General features: G+C 38.0%; 1 protein-coding gene across 7 annotated transcripts in view; it reads left to right on the top strand.

The window, feature by feature from the left end:
* Nucleotides 1–11760, top strand: part of CCSER2 (coiled-coil serine rich protein 2) — a 62520-nt gene extending 50760 nt beyond the window's left edge. For 3 of the 7 annotated variants that reach the window (XM_054276690.1, XM_054276688.1, XM_054276689.1), the window contains one exon: nt 6543–11760. In XM_054276690.1, the coding sequence (XP_054132665.1) occupies nt 6543–7364 (822 nt within the window). In that variant the 3' untranslated portion in view covers nt 7365–11760. Of the gene's footprint in view, nt 1–2793; nt 2834–6542 lie in introns of all 7 variants that reach the window. The other 4 variants (XM_054276691.1, XM_054276693.1, XM_054276692.1 and 1 more) reach the window with 4 other exon arrangements.
* Nucleotides 11761–12422: the final 662 nt, after the last annotated feature.

Raw genomic sequence — 12422 nt, 5'->3', positions numbered from 1 at the left:
TTTAATCTATAGAGCAACCCTGGAAATAAAAATAAAGTATACATTAGGAGGTTCCTTAGACATTTTAAATGAAATTCTTGAAAAATCAATGATTTATCACTGTGTGAACAGCTCTGTAAAGTAAAACATTACTGGAACAGTCACTAGTATCCTTCTTTCCCACTTGGTTCAGTGGTTTCAGTGTTCAGGTTTTGTAGCTGGTATGAAATGCCAAATATGGGGTTTTAAGTCAAATGCTGAGCTGAGCGTCACCACTGAGTGTAGGACAGCCTGAAACACCAATGTCAGTGTTCTTTTGCACCAATACAGAGAAGATGATAGGAACATGAACTGTAGTGTCAGGTTTTGTCTGGTTGTGTTTTCAGTATAGACTTGGCAGTCAAGCACTTCTTTCTTAACTTCTGGATCCTGAACCTAAAATACATCTCTGCATCTGAATTCTGTAGGTTACTTCACTGTGCTGTTGATAGCTGATGGATACATAGATCACTTACAGGCACTGTAGATTATGAGGGTGTAAATCTGTAAACTGTTCATATTACAGTGTGTAAACAACTAAAAATAATTTCCCTCCTGTTGTATAGGACAGGAAATATATCCCTGCTAGGTAATATTACACTAGTGTAGGTTTATGGCTCTCTCTAAGCACCAGTCACAATGTCAGCACACTTGCTGCAGAACTTGCCTCAGCATATCACTGCACTGCAACACACTTCAGCTTTGGATGTATGTTTTTCACTTTTAATGACAATTAATTTTTAATACTTCCACATTTATTAATTTCATGTTTTTTCACCAGCCTTGGAAACAATTCAGCAGCTTGCATTTCATAAACATTTTGATAACAGTACATTAATTCTTTCATTTTAGGAATAAAATACAAATAATTTTGTTCTTGTAATTCCCATGTGTCTTGAACTAAGCTCCTGTGTAAGGGTCATTTATTTTTCTTTTGATCGTGGGATATATTTTGATGACATCTCAAACTTGGTTCAATACAGTTAAATCCTTTCAGTTTGTGTTCTGGAAATGAACCAATTATGTGGCTCTAGAAATAAAGATTTAGAGAACACATTGGTAAGGAAGCAATCACGAGTTTGTGTTGTAATACAAGAATATTACACCACCTTCTCTAGGCCCCTCACCCCAAGTGCTTCTCCACACAGAAATGCTGATCAAAACCACTTTGTTATTCAAGCATTGCAGTTGTTGCATCTCCATTTGCTGTGCACATTTCTGGAAGAAGTATTAAGACTTTTTGTGTGTAAGTATTACAGATAGAGATAATCTAAGCAATGCTAGCAGGTGACACACAGCTTGTTATCACCAGGAAGAAAGCTGCTCTATGCCCAGTGACTATAAATCAGATCCAGGCTGTGCTTTTTCACACATTTTCTTTTAAACAAAGACATCTTGCTGAAATGTTTCCAAAGCTTTATGGACTGCTACAGCTTCGTAGGGTATACATAGTTTTGTGTTAGCAGAAACAAGTTACTTCAGAGCATTAGCTGGGAAGTTCTGTGACAAACTATTAAAAACATCCTGGAATCATTACATTACTGCCTTTTTTATGTAATTAGCGTAGTCCAAGAGTGTTCAGCTATATGAAGAAGAGCTTTTTAGGAAAAGCTCCTTTCCTCCCAGCTTTAGTACTTGCAGAGTCAACTACAAGAGAAAGGACTCATGTACCAAACTAAGGTTATGTTTGCAAAAAGCCCCTTAATTTTGTATATGGTCATATTTATCTGCTTGCTGCACATATATCCATATTTGTGGATCAAATACCTGCCTTGATCTAGTTATATATTACTTGAAGTAATTTTTCTTTGAAAAAATAAAATTTTCCAAGTTGGGGTTTCTGTACAGACTATGCAATAAGAATAATAATGCTTTGCCATATTACCAATTATTTTACTAGCCTCATGGCTGTGGTGAATGATGCTTAAAAAATAGTTGTGTTGTGTCATTATTTGAGGTCATTCTCCATACTGCAGAATCCTGTATTTAATGCTGAAATATGGATCTAAAACAGCTAGATCAAAGAGAAAGAAAAAAAAAGTTCAAAAAGAAGGTATTAGTAAATGCTACAGATTTAAGGTGTGAAATGTTGATGTTTTCCAGAGGTGGAAAATGAGAGCTCTCTGGTGCAGCCTTTCAGCAGGGCTGTGTCTGCACAGGCCATGCTTTGAAAGTACAGCTTATCCTGTGCCAAGGCAGTGAGAGGAGGGATTTCAGAACTGATGGGGAAATGAAAGAATTATGTAGCAGAGTTTGTTATCCTTCCCTTTCACCCCTTTCCAAAAAGAACCTGTGGTAGTTGTCTCTTCCAACTTGTGAGTTGCTAGGAGGATTGAGTTATGAAAAATGAGGGCAATATGATCCAAGGATGGAATGCTGTGCATTTAATGACCTTGCTGTTCAGGATTAGATATTGAATATGCATATGCACAGATGGAAAGTTTGTTCTTTTATACAGTTTTAATAATACACACAAATTCGAGTTGCAGTGTTTGGAGTATAAGAAATGAACTGCTAAAAACCTTGAAGTTGTAAGAGCAAAGGTATTCCATGCAGGTCTTGCTGTAAATGTTTTTGTACTGCATTACTTAAATACTGTTGCTTCCTTTGTTTCTTGAAGGAGGATAAAAAACCAGTGGGGGACACGGTAATTGCACTTGAAATGGTGAAAAGTTGCAGTTTGTCATGGCAATTGCTCATTGTTCTGTCTTGGTCCTCTGACATCATTGTCCTTGTCTTTTTCTTGTCTCTGCTTTCCATTATGCCATTGGCAAGGAGTTGAGAAGTTAGTCCATTACTTCTGTGATAAAGCGTGGTACAGTACAACTTCAGATTTATTCCCACCTCCCCCTCACGCATTTTCACTGTTGGGTTTTTTCTTTGCCCTGTGCATGATGCATGTCTGTGGGAGATGTGCATGCAGTTCTCAGATTTTCCATTGCATTGCTTCCCTCCTTCCTCAAGACACTGCAGGGAGAAAATTATTTTATTCTACAGAGTTATTGTAAAGGGATTCGAGATGGGGATCAAGAAAACCAAAGCAAAACTGAAGGGAATTTTCAGCTAATGAATGAATATCACAGTCATGACCACATTTTTAACTTCTTTAACAGTCCATTTAACTTCTTTAACAGTACAACATGATGTTTCAGTTTTCCAGCACAAAGCTAATACCTCAGTAGTTTGATAACTGTACAATAGTGGTAATCCTTGCCATGGATGTCATCTTTCTCTGGATGATCTAACAGCCAGTTGTACTTGAGAGAAATAATAGAAAAATCTCTTAGGCTAACCAAGTAGAGAGTGAAAATCTTTATTTCTTGGGTAATTTTGGTTAGTACATCAGTATTTTGAAGGCTTCGAAGCTCTTGCCAGTACAGAAAAATCAGTTTCTTTGTGCAGAAAGGAGCATGTGCACAAAGCACTTTGTAAACGTCTTCAGTTCCACTGTACTTGAAATGTTTGAGTCCAACTTTGCATTTTAGGAGCATCCCAAAGGAGTGCAGGTGTTTGTCTACCTGCATTTTTTGTTCATGGGACATAAGTAGAAGTCTGGGTAGCATGGCAGTCAATTCCAAATCATGGTGTGTCCCGCCTCAGAAATATTACCAGAAGTGCACTCAAAACAATGCAGATGAAACCCTATTTTAGGACTTGTGTGAAACAAAATACTGTGCCTGGAAGGCAGAATGCTTCTTGATCTATTTCTCCTCCTTTGTGTGATGGAATTCACCAAGTACTTCAGTCCTTCAGCTGGCTTATTGTTTTTACCAATAACAGGGTCAGAATTTCAAAGGCTTTCTTTGTAAAAGGAGAACTTGTATTTAGTACCAAGATATGAGCTGTGGGTGACAATAATGTCAGTATTGGATACCTTGTGAAATGTTACATGCATATTTTGCAAGTGGCATTTTGCTGCTTTTAGTGTCATTTTGAATGTTAATGCATGTAGAAATTTGATGATATTAAAATCTGTCATTGTGATAGTTGGACAGATCTTGAGTAGAAATACACAATTACAAAGCAGTACAGTATTTAAAACAAGGGGGCAAAGATGATACCAGAGCTTTAGTGTCCTCATAATTCTGAGCACATAGCCATTTTCTATCTTAGTATCTCCAACTTTCTGGGTAATAAGCTGCTTAGACCTTTTAGGGTTATGAAGGATAATGAGGAAAACGTGCATTTGGCTATTTTTATATGTAAAATGCAAAATTGCCTGAAGGGAAGAGCTCAAATACTACCTAGCCTTTGTCAGAAGAATTCAAAATAGCATTATTGAAACCTTGATGGCTTTGTTGTACTTCAGATGTTTTTAACTCTACTTTCCATACAAATTTAGCTTCTTCTGTAATTTACCAATTTTTGAATTTTGCTGATTAGTATTGCTAGAATTATTTGATATTAAGTCAGAATTTTTATTGATTATATTTTATATTTCCCTGTGTTTTTGAAGAGTAGCATTTAAAAACCCTTTCTAGTTCCTAGAAGGAGAAAAACTTTCTGACAATTATTTTTTTCACATATGACATAATACTGTGGACTATAAATGTTTTAATTTTATTTTTACTTCAAGCAAGACTAGAAAATAAGATTTATTTGTTGTAGTATTTGCATGGGAATTGAGTACATATTGCTTTGATTTCTGCATTCATTAGCAGTTTTGGTTTTTCAGGTGAGATCTCAAATCAGTAAATCATTTTGGCTAACATCTGGCTGTCAGCTCCTAGACTGGAAGGATAATAACTTCTATAATAAACACTGGAAAATGGAAAAAAATATCTGGAGGGCTAATTTTATTTAAGCTGTAATTCTCTCAGTGTATGCAGTGACTTCTTTTGTTTAGCATTTCCTTCCTGTAGGATTGTATAGTTAAGAAGGATTTACAAAGTTAAGCTAGTTTTGGGTAGCATAAGGAATGTTTCGTTCTCATTTGACACCATTTTGGAGGCTTTTTTGCCTTTTTTTTTTTTAAATCTTTTCCCTCTTTCCAAAAAAAATCATGTTCTGACTGCTCAGGATATTTGCCTTACATGTCTGTCAGTGATAGTGGATGTCACTAGTCCAGATTGTGCCTTTTCTTGCAAGATAAACTGTCATTTTCTAAAGGGAAAAACTGCCCATAAATAAAAAATAGACTGAGAAACCTTGATTTTCCTGTCATTAACCTTTAAATTTTTTTTCTTGATGAGGAATTTTGAAGATTCAGTTTTTGGTAGTAATTCTGCCAGGGAAAAGATGAAAAGCCTAAAGAGTCCTGAGATGGGCTATGGCCCTAAATGTGTAACAGTAATCTGGCATGCACAGAAATCATTGCATTCTTCCTGCTGATTCAAAGAACTAAAAAGACCAGACAAATGATGAGTTTTCTCTTTAGAACTTTTGAATAATTCAGGACAGTGACTAAAATAACACTTTTAGTCAAATCTCCCAAACACAAACATAGCTTCTTTTTTATTTACTCTGTTTCACTAGTAAACAGAATAAGCCTGTTTACTGTGTCCATGCAGCCTGTCAGCTGGTAAGAATCCAGGTAGTTGAGTGATGGCTAGTTGGCGGGAGTTTAGTTCCCCTCCTTTGTAAAGAAAATGAGAAAAATAATCCAAACCTGCTAAAACTGTAGTTTAGGTTTTAATAGATTTTGGGTTTTGCCACGAATTGCAGAATTTTTAGTGATGCTTCCAAGATCTGTGTCCAAGTTGCAGGTCTAGGATGTATTGTGAAAGTAGAACACCATTAATCTTTTAAGTCTCTTTACAGGGCAGAGCAAAGAGAATAGAAACTCCCCAGAAGAGGTACTGGCAATTCTCTTATCTGATGCGTGTCTGATTAGATTGTATCTTCTGATAAAATGTAAAATCTTCTACACTTCTCTTTATCCCATGGCTGTCGGTGTGGTAGAGTGTGGTCTCTACTTTCACATGAACTCTGCTTCTTTATCAGCCCATTTAAAATCAGTTCAAGATCAAACAGTTACCTAAGCTTAGCCACTAGCCTGATAAGCACTTACTTCCACCAGACTTCTGGCCTTAGTAAGGCAAGGAAATGGCCTGTAAGTCCCTGTGGTCCATCCAACTGCTTTCCTGCCTGTGCAGTAAAAGGGTTGGGGTAGTTGAGGTCAGTATGCAGTGAGCAGAAATTGAAGCTGGACACAGCTGTTGTGTTGGGTTAAGCACTTGGTTAGAACTGATCTGCGCCGACGTTGATTCTCGCGCTGTCCTGCAGATTTGGGTGAAACCATCAATCAACCATGCCTTCTTCATCGTTCCTTTTTTAGCGGGTCGGTTTCCTTTTTGTCTTCACGTTGTTGTTTATTTCAGTGCTGGTATATTTTTTTCCACTTCAGTTACGAGTTCCATTTGTGTGTGTCCCATGACTCATCCTGTTTTGCCAAAGTCAAAGTTTTGATTTAAAAACCCAGATATACAGCCCTTATCAAGCATCCAGTCAGCTCACGTTGGATTCTGAGTGTACCTGGTGTCTTCTCTGCCTAATATATTCCTGTATTATTTTCTCTTTAACAGCCTCAAGTACTACAGCCTTCCAGCAGCCTTCCCAATTCCACAGACCTCGCCCAGGGAAAACTAATAAAAACTCCACATATCGAGGCCCACAGTGAATATCCTAAACCAGATCTGCATGACAATAGAAATCATCAGAATCGAAATGCTGCAAGTGTCTCTCTCCCAAATAGCCTGAATGACATAAACTCTTCAAGAAGCGTACAGTTAAACACAAAAGATGAAAATACGTCATATTTGGACAATTTGAAAAACAAAAACACTGAAGACCCTGTAGAGGTGGCTAGTAATAAGGAAGGTACATTACCACCTCGTTCCCACTATCAGACCTCTACACGAGCAGATGCTCCAGAGGTGCAGACTGGATTACCTGTGAAAGTTCAACCCTCATTCACAAACCAGGCTTCCCAGCCAAAGACTTCGAGAATCGTGAAGCCCCCAACTGCTTTAGTGCCTCCTACCATGGCCGTTCCCGTACGATCTGCAGATCACTCCGCTGCTTCCAAGGAACGTGAGCTTCTACCACTGAGGAGTTCGACTCAGCCACAGCCAACATCTGGGCAGGATAACCTGAAGGGTAAACAGAGTCAGAAAGTGTCTAAACTTCGCCCACCAACTACGTCCTTCATCAAATCCAAGCAAGTGAGCAGTCAGAAATCCACACCAGTACCTCCAGAGCCTCAGAACACCTCCCTCAAGTCCAACATCCCAAGGCCACCAGTGCAGAGGAAGGAGGGCGTGCAGACGCACTCCGCTGGTGCGCACTCCGGGGACAGCATGCCCTCCGCTCGGCACTCCCGCCTCCCGAAGCCAAAGACACACTGAGGCCGTCCCACACCTCACCCGCTGCCACGCCGTGTCCCACTCCGCTCTCGTGACTGCCTTGGAGCCTGCTGTACCTGCAGCCTGCAAATCCTGTCACTGTTCCAAACTGCATCCTCTTTAGGGTTTGCATTCTCCATCCTGCCGTGTTCTGAGGCTGATGTTATGAGCTGTGCAGTTTCTCTTGAGTGCTTTATTTTATCGTTGGTCTGTAATAAAGATAGTATTGCAATCTTTGTAGTTAAGCAAATACTGAAGTCTGTGATGACCACAAATGCCAGAATGCTGCACTATTTATTTCAGGATGGCAGAAATTATTTCTTACCTCTGTTTGAGTTATTAGACAACGAAAGTGCTGTTCTGTTGAACTTCTTGGTTCTGAGTACTCGTTAGGTCAGAGTGGTAGAAAATTAGACTGACTAGCAGATGTTTTATTGGCCATAATTCTGACTCTGTATTCCAGAGGCCTATGCAAAAATCCTTGTATTTATCATTCTCTCAAGACTGACATATTTAATGTTATTTAATCTCATGGGTTGGGTGGGTTGTGTTGTTTTGTTTTGCTGTAATCTGAAGTAGCTCTGTTCTTTATTTATCCTGTTTTCACTGTTCACAGACGTTAGGCAGATTTCACAGGGTGAAACGAATCTTCTCGCTTAAACATCCTCATTTGTTAAACGACTGTGGTATGTTTTTATTGTGTTGAATAGACACATTACTGGGTAGATTCTTGAAATGCAGTGCTAAGGATGTTTGTCCAAACCTTCCAATGCAGGCTCTTAGGAATTGGTAAGTAGGGAGCCTCTGGGAATAAGGGGTCCAGAACACCTATGTTGAGGTTGCACAACATGCATTTTAATTAATATTTTAAACTTTTATTGTTCTGCTTGTATTTATTGATTTCTGCTTAATATTGAAAGGCTCTGAAGTACCTGACTTGAAATTTTGCACAAACTTTGCCATATGTGTAAGAATTTGAAACTATTTTACAGAAATAAAACTTATATTAAAAATGCAACTATTTTTTAAAAAGGAAAAAAATTATCCCCGCTTATTTGCTTTGAGCAATCCTATTATGTCCTAATCCAGAGCTGGTACTCTTAAGAGTTTTTCAAAGATGTGGTATTTTGGGTTTTTTGGGTTTTTTTTTTTTTTTTTTTTGGTAATTTCTGAAGAAGTGCATAACTGGTAAGGAGCTTCTTGGGGAAACTAAGCAGAAAAAAAATCTACATTTTTGTGCTCTCTAGGAGAAGTCTTCTTTCTGAAAGTAGTCTTGGTGCACTCTGAGACCATGACACAAATGATGCAAGTTACATGTGTGCATATCCAGTGAAGCTTTCCAGAAATTTGTTGTTATGTCCCATCTCCAATTCTTCCCATCTTTCCCATGACTCTCCTGGATGTTACTGGTTTTGGTTTTTTTCCCTGTTCTCAAGTTGGTTTTAAAGTCAGCAGCAGAAGGCTGCTGCAACAATTTGGCCCAAAATCTGTTCCTGAAGAGCACATAATGTCAGTAAAATGCAGCACAGTGTTAGTTTGTTCTAGGCTCTGGCTGTAGGACATTGACATATTACAGTATTTTCTTTGAGAGAATTATAAGTTAGTAGGTGTAGACATTTCATAAATGAATTCAGTATTCAGCTTCTATAATATAAGCCCTTTAACTGGGGGTATCCTGATGGATGCCTCAGTTGGGTGAAGGAAAAAAGAGTCACCTCACCTGAGTTTTCAGTACATCATGGGTATTCAAGAATTATTTTGGATTCCTTACACTGTAATTTTATTTAACTGAAGATAGAGCGGAAAAATGAAAAGCTTGGGGAGGGAAATTTGTAGGGGGAGATTCTTTTTCTGAACTACTTAGATCAGTCTGAAATAAGGGACCTGCAGGACCTTCTGTGAACTGAGGTGATGACAATGTAAGCAAGACATAGCAAGACAAATACTGTTAATTGTTATAGTTGGTATAGGATCAGAAACCACAACTTGAGATTGCAGTAACAATTATGCTCTGGTAATAATTTATTTCCATGAAAAGCATTGAATTAGTAGTATTTAATGTACATATTTACTTTCAATAAGAAAATAAAACTCACTTTTTATATTCCCCAAAACTAGCTCCTGGCAGCTAACTGTGTTTCTCAGGAGTTTAAAGACTGCTGAGGGAATGGTCAGATTCCTGGTTCATTTTCTGGTCCATATAGATTTCTATGGAAGGTGTGTTTTTTAAGTTTACTTTCCTTGAAGAGAAGCTGATTTTATGGTTAGTTGTATATGGTTTTGTGTAAAAATACAGTTTTCACTTAATGTTATTGACAGAAATTCATCATCTTCTGCTTCGTATTCTGGAGGTATCGCCAGCCTGATTCAGTGATGTTTCCATTTTTATGTTTACATTTAAAAGTATAGATATCTATACCTTTATTCATATCTGCACCTTTACTGAAAATTAAGGAGATAATCAAAGCAAATTAAGCAAAGAATATCGAGATGATCAAGGTTTTCATTAAAAAGACAGTTTCTAATTTTTCTTTCCAGAAGAAAATCTTATATTTATATGGGAGTGTGTATATATATATTAAAGGAACATAAGTAGGTTATAGTCCTTTTTTATAGCATTTCCCTGTTTTGTTCTGACAGGTTAGTGAGACACTGAGCTGGAGCCAGCAGGATTTGATCATGGATGAGACAGATGCTAGCCTGGCTTGTGTTTGTGTTCAGCTGCTAACCTGGCATCCCTCTAGGACAACTGCATGTTTGGGCTCTTCAGACTTTACCAGGGAAGGCTCTGTTGCACGTATAGTAAGTTCAGAGTATGGCAAAGCCTGTCACGAGATGGGCAGCTGGGAGAGAAGTGGTGAAGTGAGGCTTGAGGCTTCACCTCAGTGAAAGATGGGGTTTGGGGAGTGATGGATGAGAGGGCACTGAGAGTGCTTGTCAAATGGGATTAAGTGAGTATTTTCAGGTGTTATATCTACCTTATGGAAGGTGCAGATATATCATCAGTACTGGTGCAGATTATTCAAAATGTGTACATTTAAGTATTTGATATCTTCAGAGGTTTTTTTTTTAGGTTTATAAAACTGATTTATTGCCATTTTTTTTGTTTTCATTTCTCATTCTTTTGTGCAATATTCACAAAAGTATTAAACTACTGTTCAGTATGTGTGTACAGAGGCAATTACGCATTTTAACAAGTGAATAAACACAAAAGAAAAGAACAGAATTGCACTTTAAATGAGCTTTATTGCTTGGAGTTGTGCCTAAAATAATCTAGATGCCTCCTGCTGTGTGTGGCTTTTGTTTGCAACAAATTTCCCCGGTAGTGTTGCTGTTTCCAAGGTATTTTCACATCACTTTCACAGGATCGATATGCACTCTTGCATGTTTAAAAGCATTCATGTAGTGTACTCAGTTTTTGTTGTGCAATGACTTTAATTTAACCGTGGGATTCTAACACTGATGATACAGCCAGATCATTATTACCCTCCCCTGAAGCTAGCACTTCCTACTGCCAAACAAAGCCAGTGGCAAAATTTCCCTAGGACAAGCATAGCTCTTAAAGAATAATAGTCCCAGAATATGGTTGTGAGAAAACAAGTGCAATATTATCTCTCCAACTTTCTCGAAATAATTAGGAAGGCCCTGAAAATCCAAAACGACACAATTTTGATACAGTTTGGAAAAAAACCAAGGGGTTCCTCAACTTTCCATTTTACAGCAGTGAGAGTAGGCATAGCAACCAGACTGCATTATAGGTCAGAACAGTTCATCTCAGCCTTGATCTACATGCTGATTTGTTGTAACGATGCCTGAAAACTGAATACCATGTGCGTGATTTCCTTTGTTTGCATGTCACAGCCATATGCACATTCTAAAGTCTCATACTGGGGTAGGTTGCATGTTGGGGGGGGAAGTATTTCTGGTTTTGCACAGCACATAATCCTCTTATATGGACATTTCCTTGCCGTACAAATGGAAATCAGTTCTTGAATTGGGCTTCCGTAGCTGTTCCTTATCTCGTTACAGAGGCTTTTTCTGAGCAGAGTGGATTTCATGTGACCCTGGTGGTAGGGCTCAGTGTAGTCATCTTACAACTGTGCTTTCAAGGAAATTCAGTCACTGTTATGGTAAAGCTGCTCACTGCCTACTAATTGTAAAAGCACCACCATAAAACCAACATTATTCCCGTGTAGCAAAATCTTCAGTTCAATTCAATACTAGCTAAAACAAGAGGTACCCTTACTATCTGCTTTGTTTTTGGTTTTTTTACCCAGGCCAGAGTAAATACTGTATATTGGAATTTGCTTGTAAAGTTGATTTAAAAACCTGTATGTAAAAATTCTTTCCTCAATGTTGCTCTAGTGAATAAAAATAAAAGTCATAATTCTAATAAGTATCTCTTTCTCTTGACTATTCATGTCTATGCTTTTTCAAGTCATTGTGCAAATGCAGACAGAACTGTAGGCAGAAACTCTGGGGGGACAGGGAGATTAGGCTTACATTTACAATGGATTTTTTCTTGGAATTGTCTTTCTCCCACAGAAATGGCAGGCTTTTAGCATGAGACTTATTAAAGGGAAAAAGGAGGGGAAAAAAGTCTTGGAAGAGCTAAACATTTTAATGTGTTGATTGCAGATGAACATGGACTGACATGGTTAATTCTTAAAGGTAATTTATGGCACCTATAGTGCAGTTAAGACAACTATTCAATACTCTTCCTAAGTATTTAACGAGTTAAAATCTTTATCATAAGATACTCTGAGAGAGTTATTTCCTCGCAGAAGTCCAAATGAACACATTGTGGGCATATATGCAAGTCCTAATTGTGTGTCAGTATTTTGCCCATGGTTTGAATGGTTTGCTGTTCTTGAGATGAAAGGAAATCTGCTCCATTAATTAATCTGACCTATTTCAGTGGATGGAAGTTCAAGTTTGAAATTATGATCAAAAAGGGAGGAAAATCCTGTAGTTTGAAGTAAGAACATTTAAAATATACTGCAGGCAGGCGCTTGTAATCTTTAACCTGATGTTAGCTTCAAGATGGCCTTTGAAAATTTG

This window comes from Melozone crissalis, unplaced genomic scaffold (assembly GCF_028551555.1).
Source record: "Melozone crissalis strain CALT ecotype California unplaced genomic scaffold, PUWL_Pcris_2 ptg000019l_1, whole genome shotgun sequence".
Lineage (NCBI taxonomy): Eukaryota > Metazoa > Chordata > Aves > Passeriformes > Passerellidae > Melozone > Melozone crissalis.
Note: the sequence above shows the minus strand (reverse complement) of the source record. Positions and strands in the feature narration are given on the sequence as shown.